This window comes from Pyricularia oryzae, chromosome 2 (genome assembly GCF_000002495.2).
Source record: "Pyricularia oryzae 70-15 chromosome 2, whole genome shotgun sequence".
Lineage (NCBI taxonomy): Eukaryota > Fungi > Ascomycota > Sordariomycetes > Magnaporthales > Pyriculariaceae > Pyricularia > Pyricularia oryzae.
In genome coordinates this window covers 596,274-609,956 of record NC_017850.1, presented here as the reverse complement: position 1 = coordinate 609,956, position 13,683 = coordinate 596,274, and the positions used below count along the sequence as shown (strand labels likewise).

Sequence of the window (13,683 nt, the reverse complement as noted above, 5' to 3'; positions counted from 1 at the left end):
GGTTCTTCATGATCGATGATTGATGAACTCGAGGATTCATGGTGCAAGTCGCGCGAATGCTCTTGCATTGTCGCGTGCTTGGTTGCCCAAGTAAGAAATCCACACTGTGAATCCAGTCATCCTTAAGCTCTGGTCTGCCTCTAATTTTCTCTTTATATCCATCTATAACCGTTAAGTTTGAGCTAACAAACGACGCCAATTCCTCCACAATTGATAAATCAAGTATTACTCGCTTCATGTTCCGTCTTAAAACCGAAAGTACGTCCATTCCGAGGACTGTCATGTTACCGGCCTTGAAGTGTTACTAGAACTAGTAAGGACGGTACACGATGGGTTTCGGCTTCGCGGCAAAACCGTGCTAACACCGGGCGAACCGATGCCGACCGACGTCGGCGCAACTTAACCGATCGTATATACGAGCCAAGGAGCAGTCAGTACCTTGTCAATGCGAATGACTCCATCGCCACACCGCTCCATATAAAAATTTAAAATAAGGATAAAAGGGATAAGGAAAGTATGGCTTTGTTGTGATGGACAAACCAAAAAAAAGGTATCAAAAAAAAAAGAGGAAAACAAAGTCAACGACTGAAAAATGTCTAGACTTGCTCAAGCTTTGTCTTGGACGTACCGTTATTTTGGTGTATCATCAATTTACGCCACAGGTCGAAATGCCTACCTGATCATCTTGGCGCGCTCGCTGCGCATGTTTGCCTTTGGCACTACTTTTATCCTGGCGCTTTTCTTCAACGAATTGGGTTTCACAGACTACCAGATCGGTCTGTTCTTCACGCTCACCCTGCTCGGCGATGTCGTCTTCGGCACCCTTCTCACCTTGATCGCCGACCGCGTCGGACGGCGGCGAATCCTGCTCGCCGGCTCCGCCCTGATGATTGTCAGCGGTGTCATTTTCGCCTACTTTGAAAACTTCTTCATCCTGCTGCCGGCCGCCATAGTTGGCGTCATCAGCGCTACGGGCGGCGACTTTGGCCCCTTCAGGTCCATCGAGGAGTCCATGCTTTCGCAGTTGACCACTTCCGACACCAGGGCAGATGTATTGGCGTGGTATGTCACTATCGCGCTGCTCGGCTCTGCTCTGGGCAGCGAGGCTGCTGGGAGAATCATAGACACCCTACAAAGCCGACAGGGATGGACGCTGCTCGCTTCTTACCATGCCTTGTTCTGGCTGTATGGGATCATGGGTTTCATCAACGCCTGTTTGGTGTTGCTTATGACGGACGCCTGCGAGCTTGAAGTGAACGACAACGCTGGGGAATATGCTCGGTTGCTGCCAGAGGACAATGGGCGTCCGTCGACTGAGCAGGTGAACGACATCACCACCGATGGTGCGACTGTGGCCAACCCCGAAGATGCGGATCCTAATACATCCAAGTCGACCGGGTTCCGAAGATACTTTGGGTGGATATCGGCATCTCTCTCCAACATCTCGGCGCCAACCAGATCTACAATGTACAAGCTCTGGATTCTCCTGGCTCTCGACTCGGTGTCAGACGGCATGATACCTCCCTCGATAACCAACTACTTTGTGGACCAGAAATTCCATCCGGACAAGGCGACACTCGGCGACGTCCAATCGACCGCCTCGCTCCTAGGCAGCATCGGCACAATCTTTGCGGCCCCGCTGGCGCGCCAGATAGGATTGATCAACACCATGGTCTTTACGCACGTGCCGTCGTCAGCGGCGGTTCTATTATTCCCCTGGCCGTCGGTGTTTTGGCTCACAGCCGTGCTCCTGTTTGTGCGCACGGGGCTTAACAGCATGGACCAGGCGCCGCGGTCGGCCTTTATCGCTGCAGTCGTCCGGCCGGAGGAGCGCACGGCCGTCATGGGCATCACAGCCATGGTGCGGACGCTGGCAGCGACGACGGGGCCGAGTATCACGGGCATCCTGGCGGGCAACAACCGCTTCTGGATCGCCTTTGTGGTGGCGGGCACGTGCAGACTCACTTATGACTTTGGGCTGTGGATGCTATTTGTCAACACACCTCTGGATCAGGAAGAGAATGGCGGCAGTGCGTTGGATGATGAAGAGGAGCATGGGACCTCTGAGGGGCCAGATTTGCGGACTGGGGAGAGGAATGTTGGAATTGTGTCCAAATGATCACGTATCACCTCGATCGAGTACCATATTTAGTATATATGAATGGCTGATTAGATCTTTTGTTTATTTAGATAGATACATAGGTAGGTGGGCAAGGTAGGTAATGTGTGTGTATCTTGGTTATCTCGTGACCTGCTGACTATGTTTTGGAGCTAGGAAGAGCGTGAATCATCACAGTATATCGAATGACACGAGGCATGACAAAGAAAGAAAAAAAAAAGTACGAAGTAATGCTTGTATTAACCCCCACCTGCCCAATAAGTGTTCACTGCAAGGGCATTTTTTTCCCAAGCTCCGATACAGGCCCCTCTTCGAGGCAACCCGTACCCACCCTGTACTGCACAGTCAATCATTAACCCCACGTTGGTACTGCTACTTGTCGTCACCGCAGAGGTTTGAACAATTGAGTTTTTTTTTCCTCCCTCAAGGGGTTCTCTGTTCTATTTTTTTTTCGCGTTGAAACCTGGCAAACCCCCGTGCAATAAGTCTCCATCACCATTGGTTTCTTTGTGGCGCTTTGTCTATTTTGGCCCGGCATACTACCTACCACATCGACCACCAATACCTTTTTTGGGGGTGATTTTCTTTGTTAAAGGTTGCGAATATATTTGCGAGACAACCAAAAACAAAACAAAAAAAATCCAACATCAGCTTACGTCCATCTAGGGAAAGTGTGCGTGGGATTCTGCATAAAAACCGAGCACGTCATTTTCAGGAAAGCTGCCGGTAAAATAGTTGCCTACCATGGATTTGGTAAATCAGTAAGTCTTGGTCCGGGCAGGTCTGTCTGCTATAATAATACCCTTTCCTGATGTCCTTTTGTCATATTTTGTTCTTGTCTTTTTTTTTATTTCATTCTCATGACTAGTACAAAATGGCAACCGTGTTAACAGTCGAAAACAGCCTGGAGGGACGTCTGCTGTTTGCAGTACCAAAGAGTGAGTCACCACAAAAAAAGGCTATAATCTTTGTATTGCAGTCTACAACCCCGATATATAGTAATGGGTCGTCCAGACACGACAACTCATGATAGCAGAGGAGTGTGGGCAGTGGAACAAAATGAGACTATACATTTCAATCTTGGACACTGGACACGTGGACTGAACCACCTTTAACTGACCATGGTACCCCCGCCAACCACGTAGAGGGCCGCCTCCAGGGCCCATGTCTTAACCTGCTCGAGGGCGCCGACATCCAGTTCAGGCGGGAGAGCCGCCTCGACATCGCGCTGGTCAAGAACCTCCCCATAGCCCTCATCTTCCTGCCCGCCGCCGACATCCCAACCTTTGTCGGCGAGGGCCGCGTCGACCTAGGCATCACGGGCACCGACCAGGTCCAGGAGCACGACGCCGGCGTCCGGTCGGTCAACCGCGCCCGCCGCGCCCGCCGCGGCTCCACCAGCACCTTCAACCCGGCCGAGGATGGCAGCAAGCCCAGGGGATGCGAGACCGTCATGGATCTTGGCTTCGGTGGCTGCAGGCTGCAGGTCCAGGTGCCGCAGAAGGGCGCCTTCGCCTCGTCTGCTGACTTGGTGGGCAAGAACATCGGTACCAGCTTCGTTCACCTGGCTGAAGAGTACTTTGCCCGCCTCGAGCAGGAGCAGGATGCCGCTGCCAACGGGGCTGACGCCCCTGCCCCGGGGTCGAGGAAGTTGCGCACCAACATCATCGAGCTCAGCGGGAGTGTCGAGGCCGCCTGTGCCCTGGGCGTTGCCGACGGCATTGTCGATCTTGTTGGTATGTGTGATTGGATCTGCAGCTGATCTAACTAATACCTGAGACTACTTCACACGGCAGCAAATGTACTGACTTCATCTCCCACAGAGTCGGGCGAGACCATGAGGGCAGCCGGACTCAAGGCCATCGACACGGTCGTCGAGTCCTCCGCCATCCTCATCAAGTCCAAGTCGCCCAGCAACCCGGAGCTGGTGGAGCTTATTGCTTCCCGCATCCGGGGTGTCATCACGGCGCAGAGGTACATCCTGTGCCAGTACAACATCGAGCGCTCCAAGCTGGCGGCCGCCACCGCCATCACGCCGGGCAAGCGTGCCCCCACCATCACTAACATTGACCAGGAGGGTGCCGTCGCCGTCAGCTCCATGGTCGAGAAGAAGAAGATGGCCATCGTCATGGACGAGCTCACCAAGATTGGCGCCACGGACATTCTGTGCCTTGCCATCCAGAACGCGAGGAGCAACTGAAGGAATTGTCGTGTGTAAATATATATAAAGAAAGAATATGCATATAGCTTGATTGGGGAGGGGGGTAGTGATGGTACACTGTGATCTGCGAGCGAGAATGTTTTGGTCGGTGCGAAAATAAAAGATTTTATAAGCCCAGATACGACCACCATGAAGCTGAGTTCATGTACAGCAGTGGAAAAGAGCTAACAGGAGCCAGATTCGAGTCCTCCAGATTCCCCAACACAACCAATAGCTATATCTTATATACTGACCAAACACTCACTGCGTGGTCTTTAACAGGTCCAGAACGAGGTCGCTTACAGGCAGGCCGGTCACAGAATTGATCGGCGAGCCCTTTGAGCTTCCCTCAGGGTGCAAGACTTGGATGCCCGAGCGGCGCATCTTGCCGTCTTTGTTCTTGCTAGGAACGCCGATGTTGATGTTTATGGGCATGTTGATGGCCATGGGCATGTTGAAGTTCACGTCGCCCCTGTGTACGACGCGTGTGTGTGTCGGTCATGTCAGCCCACAAAACTCGACTCCTTTTTCTCCCCGGTGAAAACAGGGACGGGGACCACGTACATGCACATCTGAGACCCGTTGGCATTGTTGCAGCAGACAACGGTATGGTCGCACTTGGTTGTGGCGTCGATGCACGTGTTGCCTGGCCAGAGAGAGAGAGAGAGAGATCAGCACAACATTATCAACGAACCACCACAAATGTTTGTCCACCACTTGGGAGCATACCTCTTGCCTCGCTGACGCAGCAGTACGATGTACCGGTCGAGCAGAGTGTCTTTTGGGTCAAGTCGCCACCCCCGGTGCTCGGGCAGCTGCTTGCCGCGCCGCTGCCTGCCTTGTTCCCCGCCGAAGGGTTGAGGTACTTGGTCAGGTCTGGGAGAGAGAAGGACTGCGGTCCCCGGGGAGCTAGGCCATCTGTGAGAGGGACGGCGTGGGCCAGTTGGGGAGTGACGGAGGCGACAAGAGCCAGCGCGTAGACGAAGATGGAGGAGGAGAGCATGGTGGCGACTGGTCTTAGGGGCTTGTGTTGTGCTGTTCGGGGGATGTGATGATGGTGCAATGATGGACTTGCAATGAGGCGGTGGGCTGAACGAGGGTGAGCGGCGCGCTTAAGTGTGTTTTTTCAGCATGCCGGAAAGACTCCGGAGAGATGATCTCTTGTTACACCTCCAAACAAGAGAGGTGGCATCAGCAATGAAGACCATGGGATCTACGAGATGATACGATTGGTCTGGGTCGCTTGGCCTTTTTATGCTCTCATCCGCGGCAGTCTTCCGGCTTGGATCGGCCAAGCCGAAGAGCTGTATACCACGTTACGATAAGTTATGTCAAGTATCCAGATGATGGAGCTTTTGCGCCTATGTCGTAACTGGCGAGCTGAACAGCCCGGCGAGTTAAGTCAGGACAGCAGAGGTTTATTCTGTTTTCTGTGGATGTGGAGGTCAAGGCTGCCATGTACTCAGCCCGTCAGTCTCGTTCCTGCTCAAGCTCCTGTCATCCTTTGTTTCATTGTCCGTTTGCCTCCTTAGCTGAGCTGTCATATCAGAGGGAAGGGGCAATGCCCACGGGGAACATCCGCCAGAAAAGTAACATTTGCACTGATTCGGGACAAAGTTGTTTTTATTGCTTGGGGTTATATAACCGGAAATATCATAACAGCTGGGGGGCTATTGGCATTTTGTCATGTAAGAGGTTACTGCTCTGCATAGTCAATATGCCATATGATGGTTTCGGCGGTAGGTTAGAACCTCCAAACGATTGACCAAGGTAAATCACTAGCACTCATTATAGTACATCTTAATTTTTTTTTTCACCAACTGGAGCGCCAACCTCAATCACAGCTTCCGTGTACACTTTGAATCAGACTGTCTAAAAGAACCAAGTCCTATTTCTGGGATGAACCCATCGAACGATCTCGAAGCTTGGCAAACTTGCTTCTTTACCCCAGAGGACGATCAAGGACCGCTATGCTGGGGCCAGGCTTGCAGGGGGTCTGGCGCTTCGAGGCAGCAGCAACATCAGATTCTTTGACGCGCAGGTGGCAAATGTATTACTTTGCCTGCCGGTAAACACCCGTTCATGGTGAGGCTGGCGAAGCAATGCACGTCTCTCTGCCCTGTGATATTCAGTCCGTAGGCGAAGCTTTTGCCCAGATCATCACACAGGAACGAAGTATGCTAGACCGCGTCCAGGTGAGGCTGAGAATATTCTCTCTCGGACAAGCAATGAGATCAGAGACACCGGCAGGCAAGGCATAGAGGCTCTGTATGATGATCTCGACGAGGAGAAAACCCTCTCATCATGCGGGAAGACACTGGCGACGACGAGTATATAACGAGGGCATCACCTCCCGTTCATCATCGTCTTCTCCTCCTCAACCCACCCACAGCAGCATCTTCACAAAGCCACCTACCTTCTACACTCACTCAAAACTCTCAAGTCTTTCAACTTTTGAGCACTCGCTAGTTTTTCTCCTCCTCACTTCGTTTTCTTTCGAGACCTCTCTAACCAAACCCAACCAAGTTCCAACCCCAAGCCGCCAAAATGCAGTTCTTCACCAGCCTCGTTGTCATCGCCCTTGCCTTCACCGGCATCGCCACCGCCTCCCCCGCCACCAACGTCAAGATCAACAAGCCCACCGTTAGCAAGCCCGTCATCAACAAGCCCGATGTCAAGAACACCAGCCAGGAGGTGACCTGCGGCAACAACATGACCCCCTTCTGCTGTGTGACCGACTTCAGCACCGCTGCCGGCGATAAGAACAAGAAGAACGGCGGCAGCAAGGGCAAGGAGACCAGTAAGTCAAGCCCCTACCCCCTTGGAGAGCAGCAAAAAAAGAGGAAAGTAATAAAAAGTCGCACATCTAACCCACAGCAGCCACCTGCTCCAAGAGCGTAGCCAGCTGCGGTGGCACCATAGTTTGCTGCAACAGCCAGGCCTTCGGCTCCGGCAATGCCGACCAGAGTTGCTCTGCTGGTGTCACCATCGTCACCGAGACCAAAGACATCAACCTCAAGGACGCCATCTTCATGGACCTCAAGCAGATCTAAGCGAGTTCGCTGCTTTGGTCAGCATTCACTTTCAACTCGTGCGCTTTTCTTCGTCGCCATCTTGGGGCTTGAAGTAGCCCGGCACGCTACCCAGTCGCACGACGATCAGGAACGGCTGTGGTCGAGATATGATCTACGGAATTGGTTGCTTCGTTTTTTTTTGCTTGGATTTCTCAACGTCTCTCCTTTGGTTTCTGGCTTTTGTGTAAAGTTGTTTACCTGTGCTGTTGGATGGCCATCCTGATTCACTCATTTAGCGTTGCTTTTTGTTGTCTGGAAATAGTCCAGCTCGATCTGAATAGATCCTTGTATACTCACCTTGCCTCACCGTCCTGTGATCACATGTCTCATTGCCTCAGCTTACAAGGCCGAACACGGGTTTAGCCAGCTAGCTCTGACCACCTATCATACCCTGAATATCTCTGCCCCTTTCAAAGCCACCCAGCTCCTGACATATGAGCCCGCCGGCTCGTTTCCAGTGGTCATCAATCTGAGCTGGCGTCAGGCCATCCCTCGCCTCGAAGCCCCTGCAGAGAACCTTGCCGTTTTGAAGCAGCACCTCCATGAACCTCACGGCCTGGAGTTGCTCTCCGATGTGCGACCGTCCATGACGCCGCGCTTTGGCCCACTTCCAGTCACATATTATCAAGATGTTGCGCTGTACGTCACCCGTAGCGTCGGCGATCCGGACTTGGTTGTCGTTAACATCGCGTCCAAGCCCCAGCTTGGCCATGGCCGCCGAGAAGAAACCACGAGATTGTTTGCGGTGTCGAGTCTGGCCCGTGTGCACCTTTGCTATAAATTCTTGCGTTGCTTCTATGCAACACATGCATACTGCATTATTGAGAAAGCCTTCCCACGTACTGTAGTGCCGGTGTGGAATGGATTCTGTCGTGTTGTGGTCCTCTCCTCCAGTGGTGGCGTTGGGTTCGCCGCTCATATCTCATATCTCAGGTGTTGTTTATGCTATGCGTGTTCAAATCAAGTGCAAGTGACCAATAATTAGAGGCGAGCGGACTTGCTGGACGCTTCTGATAAAAAGTGAACAAGTTTGAGGAACAATATATAAACAAAGGTGATAAGAACATAATGGATGAGCCGGAACTCGAATGTCGACATGATTATGCAGATGACTGGCCTGAGACTCATAGGTTCTCTTCACCTCGGATTTTGCATTTTGTCAGTAATAATGAGTTTACGGGGGGTTTTGTCTACTTTCATCCTCTATACTCACATAGGAGGCAAACCTCACGATGACTTTGTCTCCCAAAATCTCGAAAGCGACTAACACGATAGGGCCAAGCAAGTCAAGTATTCGAAGAGTGTTAGATCGAGGGCAGCATCTCACGGCTCACTTCCGGTAATTCCTATGGGAGAGAAAAATTATGAAGAAGCTCCATCGATCGATAGCACGGTAGTTTGCAGAACTAAAATGGCCAAAACAGCCGGCGCGTTAGATCGACTTGAGAAGCAAATATGCTCCACAAACCATTGCAAGATAAATCGGCGTGAGCAAGCTAATGTCCACCCACTCTGCAATCGCCAAAAGCTAGCTTGGCTTGCCTTGCTTGCGTAGTCTCGGTTACTTTTGGCTTTAGATTTAGAAAGCTGATGAGCTATGCCGAATCCATCACGTCGACATGAGAGGTATTAGCCACATTGACGTTTGAGGACCACATGTGCCCTGACTGGTTGGGCACACATCGACGTGGGGGATATTCCGAAAATTCAACTGGTGATCAAAGATTTCATTTCTCCAGGGTTGACGGTTAGTCCATCGTGAAGTTTCTATTGTTGGTGTATTCTAATCTGGAATCTAGACATCCCAGATGACAATTCTTCCGTCAACTCCGCTCGCTGTAAGTTCTGTTGTTAGCAATCCAAGGATGTAAATCGCACAGTTCATCACAACAAGTCTGGGAAACTCACAACTCATCTTAACCAGTCCCGAGCCCGACTCCTGGAAGGAGCGGATGGTGGTGATTGTGTTCTGGTGAACAGTCTTGAGCTGCGTGTCATCCTTGACCTTGCCCTTCAGATCCATTTGCCTGAACATATTCAACGCAGACTCCTCGCGCTCGGCGTCTGCACCGGGGCGGCCCTTGGACTCAAGCGAGCCGCTGAGCTGCCATCCACCCTCACCACCCCTGAAGCGGAAGGCCTCGCAGTCGTAGCCGGCGGCGATGATCTCCGACTCGCCATTCCAGACGAGTCCCATAAAAGGCAGCAGCTGCGTGTTGATGCTAATCAGCGCGCGAGGCGGCTGGTCAGGTCCGCCGGGGTAGACAACCGTGATGGAGCTGTCGTGGGCGGCAAAGGCCAGGGCCTCACCCGAAGGGGAGAAGGCCACAGCGTGAACCCAACCGGCCGAGTTGTTAAGGTACTCGCCACACACGGTGTTGAAGGGCAAGCGCTCACCCCAGCCGGTAGGCTCGGGCTTGGTGTCGACACCCTTGATGAAGCTGCTGAGGACGCGAGCGTGGGCGTCGGTGGAACCGGCGGCGAGCAGGACAGAGTTGGGGTGCCAGGCCACAGTGGTGATGGTACTGCGAATGGGCTTCTTCAAGTGCTTGGAAACCCACCAGTCGTTCTCCTCCTCAAAGTAGCAGATGGCGATGACGCGGTCTCCGGAGCCGACGGCGAACTTGGTCTCGCTAGGCGACCAGCGCACGTAGGTAGCCGCTCGGTTGATACGGAGGAGCACCAACGTCGGCTTGTATCCGGTCGGGGAGGGTTCCCAGACAAGAGCGTTACGGTCTGTACAATTATTACGAGGTTCGAGGTCAGTAACCAGCGGGAACCTTGGTTAAACGCCGGGTAAAGAGTTGCGATCACCACCAACCTTGCGAACAGGTGACGATGCGGCCCGAGCTGGGCGCAATGTCTACACTAGTGACAGTCTTGTCGTGTCCCTTGAGCTCATCCTGCAGTCTGAATCCCTTTTCAGCCCTGCCGTACAGCTCAACGGTCGAGTCGCGAGCGATGGCCAGCGTCTGACGATCGGCCGAGAAGGAGTGGTCGGCGATGGGGTTGTGGAAAAGGTGGTGAACTTCGGGAGGCGCCATGGTGGACAGATTGTAGCAAGTGAGCTAGGGTGATAGGAGTGGCTCTCTACTATCACCGTTTGAACACTTGGTTGCGAATTGAGAGGTGGATGAGGATAGCTTGACCTAGATGGCAGGTTGGCAGGTTTCTGTAAGCTTCAATTACAAGCGAACCTAGGATGACGATACAGTGGGTCAGTATAGGAGGGGCACTCCGCAGCCGAAACCCTAACCCCTGTCTAGCTTGGAGAAAGCTCCAGCTTCGACAAGCGGCGGAGCAAAAAGCGGAATTGAAATCAAAAGGTTGGCTGTTGTTGATCCTGCCCAGGCGGACAGAGCACTGGCTGTTAAGTAACGCGACGGCCATTCATTGAATCGGAACACACAGCAACTGGTCGCTAACTTAGTGCGGGCCTGCACCATCGCGCGTTCTGCGACTTAGGTGCTGTACACTGTACATTGCGAGTTCGAAACAAAGACTGTCGGCGCACGCAAGAGTGAGCCGCGAAGGAGACAAAATGGCGACAGGCTCGTCCGCGCTTCCTCGGGGAGCACCACCAGCTGGACTACCGGCCAAGGTTGTTCAGATCCCCCCGAATCAGACGTGAGTATTTTTTTTATGCCTCTGGCTCTGTGAACTTTATCTGGCCTTTTTTTTTTTCTTTTTTTTTTTTTTGCTGACGAGTTTATGCAGCCTCTACGTGCGCAACATCCGCTCAGACAAGGGCTACCAGAAGCAGGACATGAGGACGGCATTGTATATGTTGTTTTCAACCTATGGCCCTCTACTTGATGTCGTGGTACTCAAAACGATGAAGATGCGTGGTCAAGCGCATATTGTGTTTCGGGACATTCACGCATCGACGCAAGCGATGCGGTCTCTGGACGGCTTTGACTTTTTCGGCTCTAAGCTAGTAAGTCTTCTCAGGTATTACCATTACTGTATGTATGGGTCTCTAATAACGGCGCGTTGTTCCACCTCAGAAAATCGAGTATGCCAAAACCAAGTCAAACACCATCGCAAAGCTGGACGGCACCTTCAAGCTGGTGAACCCGGCGGCCGCGACCAACGTCGAGGTCACCGAGCTGCAGCACAGCATCTTCAACGCCCCCGTACCCGGAGCGACATCCACGTCTTCAGGGGCCGCAGGTCTTCCCTCGAAGCCGGTCTCGAGCGCCGACACCGTTATGAAAGATGCCGACGCGCCCGACGGCGGCAGGGGCCAGAAGCGGGGTAGGGACGAGGAGGAGGAGGAGGAGGACAGCGATGTTGCCATGGAGGAAGATAGCGACGATGACTGAGCACCCAGCTCCCCCCAGTGGAGGCGGGCTTCTCTGCGCCATAGTAAAGGAACGCAGTCAACGAAGCCCCTTTCCGTGCCGGGGATCACGACGTGATGAGCAGCGTCATATACCCACGATACCCCTCCTCGGCCTAGGAAAGTGGAGCTTCGAACATTCGACCCGGTCCGGTCACCTTAGAGAGAGGCCATCTCCCTTGGAACCCAGAGTCCAACGCACCCGCCCACCAGGCCCAGCCATACCATCAGGTAGTCTTCTTTGGAGCAGTCGAAATTCGACATGGCCTCACCGAGAAGACATGGATGGATGAAGAAGGTTGGGACACCTGTGATGGGATGGTGCTGCGTGGGGAAAAAAAAAAGCGGCATGTCAGTCGAGAAATAGTAAAGGCTTTAACATGGTCGCTTATGCATATGCCAAAATTTTCCTCTCCCGTGCTAAGTTTATAGATAGGGATTTTGTTGATCTTCCCCCGGCAGCCTCTCAGTTTGGTATTTCATGTTCACTCACATCTGTTGAGATGGCTGCGATTGGACCTTGGTTTCGGAGCCGCGCCTTGAACTCGTCTGGCACCAAGCGCCGAAAGACTGTCTCAACATCCATCATCGGTTCATCCGCGGGCAGCCCGCTCAGGCTAAACCACAGACAAGGCGCGCGGTAGGTTGGATGCAGATGGATTTCGTACGTCACGCTAGGTGGCTCGGCGGCCCGCGACTGTCTAATTACGGCATACTGGGGACATCTTGGTAAGTTACTGATCTTGCTGTTGGAGCAGTCGCGCGGGAGATATATGCCGACCCACCTCGTCCGCGTCCTCGAGGTCGATCATTCCCTGGTCACCTGCAAGCCAGTTCTCGGCCTGTTGGTTTTCCAAGGAGAAGCCACCCAGCTGATCGGACAGTCCACCATCGTCAAGCTCAAGCTCCCGTGTCAATGGGCGCACTATCTGTAAATAAGTCTTGTAATCTTCACCAAATGCAAATGAGGTGTCCAGTGCAGTCAGGACGTTCAATCTCCATTGTTGCCTCACAGGGCCAAGAAATGCTTGGCAGTATTTCCTGTCCAAATGATGGCAGACTTCGCCAAACTCTTCAGCGGTCAGAAATGGATAGCTCTTGAATTCAGAACTTTTTCTGGTGGTGAAAGTAGACATAATGAAAATATGAATGATATCTGGGCAGTTATAGACCAGGCCAATGTAGGCTAAGTCAAAGGGTAGGCACTGCGTCCTGATTAGAAAATATAGGTAGGTAGGGTAGGTAAGATACCTAACATGGAGGGGGAGAGTGATTGATTTGCCCAGCTTGCATAGTCTGGTTGAACATTGCGTGGGTCTGGAGTCATTTGCGAGGGGCACTGTACGTATAATACACCTTGTTTGTTTGCTTAGCTTAGCGTGTGGTAAAAAAAACATGCAGAACAAACTTGAATTAGATATAGATTCTATTACTTGTAACCTAGAACCTGGTATACATTAGTGCATGCGTCGCAATATATACAAACTGCAATCTCTTTACTCTAGGGATGTTCAGTATGTTGAGTTCATCCACCATTCATATTCTCAACATTACAGTCATTGCCGTCCGTAATTACCCACTCATCCTGACATACGCAATACCTACCTAGGTACCACTGCTACTCCGGGCGACTTTGCAGCGGCTAAAAGTTTCACGCCTGAACTTGCGGCAACGCTGGAGGGAAAGCCCGTCCGGATAGACGTCAGTGGTGATGATCTTTATCAGTACTGTTAAAAAAAAAAAAAACGTTGCATGGGAAACTTTTTACATAAATGAAATCGACAGGAAGGATAAAAAATTTAAGGAGGCCTTCCACGAAGCTGGGAACCAATGGTTGAACGCTCTTCCGAATGCACTATCCGGCGGAAGAAGTCGCACAGCGATTCCCACGCGGTGGTCGAGTGTGAATTTCTATCACATAACCTGCAAGCGTCCCAGCAGATTCGTA

At 52.3% G+C, this 13,683-nt stretch overlaps 8 protein-coding genes across 8 annotated transcripts; 4 read left to right on the top strand and 4 right to left on the bottom strand.

Annotated features, from left to right (window-relative positions):
• The first annotated feature begins 430 nt into the window (after positions 1–430).
• On the top strand, positions 431–2,538 carry MGG_15528 (uncharacterized protein). The gene has a single exon (XM_003713419.1). The coding sequence runs from the start codon at positions 593–595 to the stop codon at positions 2,117–2,119; it is 1,527 nt and encodes a 508-aa protein (XP_003713467.1). The 5' UTR covers positions 431–592; the 3' UTR covers positions 2,120–2,538.
• On the top strand, positions 2,509–4,461 carry MGG_15527 (uncharacterized protein). Its single transcript, XM_003713418.1, has 4 exons — positions 2,509–2,880; positions 3,023–3,057; positions 3,265–3,855; positions 3,943–4,461. The coding sequence occupies exons 1-4, from the start codon at positions 2,864–2,866 to the stop codon at positions 4,317–4,319; spliced, it is 1,020 nt and encodes a 339-aa protein (XP_003713466.1). The 5' UTR covers positions 2,509–2,863; the 3' UTR covers positions 4,320–4,461.
• A 119-nt stretch (positions 4,462–4,580) lies between these two features.
• On the bottom strand, positions 4,581–5,322 carry MGG_04355 (uncharacterized protein; the record flags this gene model as incomplete). The annotated part of the gene is made up of 3 exons (XM_003713417.1): positions 4,581–4,791; positions 4,884–4,965; positions 5,049–5,322. The coding sequence occupies 3 exons, from the start codon at positions 5,320–5,322 to the stop codon at positions 4,581–4,583; spliced, it is 567 nt and encodes a 188-aa protein (XP_003713465.1).
• A 1,544-nt stretch (positions 5,323–6,866) lies between these two features.
• MGG_04354 (uncharacterized protein) lies at positions 6,867–7,372 on the top strand (the record flags this gene model as incomplete). Its single annotated transcript, XM_003713416.1, has 2 exons — positions 6,867–7,119; positions 7,200–7,372. The coding sequence occupies 2 exons, from the start codon at positions 6,867–6,869 to the stop codon at positions 7,370–7,372; spliced, it is 426 nt and encodes a 141-aa protein (XP_003713464.1).
• A 388-nt stretch (positions 7,373–7,760) lies between these two features.
• On the bottom strand, positions 7,761–8,312 carry MGG_04353 (uncharacterized protein; the record flags this gene model as incomplete). The annotated part of the gene is made up of 2 exons (XM_003713415.1): positions 7,761–8,167; positions 8,237–8,312. 2 exons carry the CDS (start codon positions 8,310–8,312, stop codon positions 7,761–7,763), a joined length of 483 nt encoding a protein of 160 aa, XP_003713463.1.
• Positions 8,313–9,188: 876 nt separating this feature from the next.
• Positions 9,189–10,437, bottom strand: MGG_04352 (uncharacterized protein; the record flags this gene model as incomplete). Its single annotated transcript, XM_003713414.1, has 3 exons — positions 9,189–9,229; positions 9,302–10,129; positions 10,215–10,437. The coding sequence occupies 3 exons, from the start codon at positions 10,435–10,437 to the stop codon at positions 9,189–9,191; spliced, it is 1,092 nt and encodes a 363-aa protein (XP_003713462.1).
• Positions 10,438–10,685: 248 nt separating this feature from the next.
• MGG_04351 (U2 small nuclear ribonucleoprotein B) lies at positions 10,686–12,256 on the top strand. The gene is made up of 3 exons (XM_003713413.1): positions 10,686–11,020; positions 11,111–11,330; positions 11,401–12,256. Exons 1-3 carry the CDS (start codon positions 10,935–10,937, stop codon positions 11,716–11,718), a joined length of 624 nt encoding a protein of 207 aa, XP_003713461.1. The 5' UTR covers positions 10,686–10,934; the 3' UTR covers positions 11,719–12,256.
• Positions 11,167–13,014, bottom strand: MGG_14737 (uncharacterized protein). The gene is made up of 3 exons (XM_003713412.1): positions 12,521–13,014; positions 12,229–12,450; positions 11,167–12,059 (listed from the first exon to the last, which is right to left on the bottom strand). Exons 1-3 carry the CDS (start codon positions 12,869–12,871, stop codon positions 11,895–11,897), a joined length of 738 nt encoding a protein of 245 aa, XP_003713460.1. The 5' UTR covers positions 12,872–13,014; the 3' UTR covers positions 11,167–11,894.
• Between the last annotated feature and the right edge of the window lie 669 nt (positions 13,015–13,683).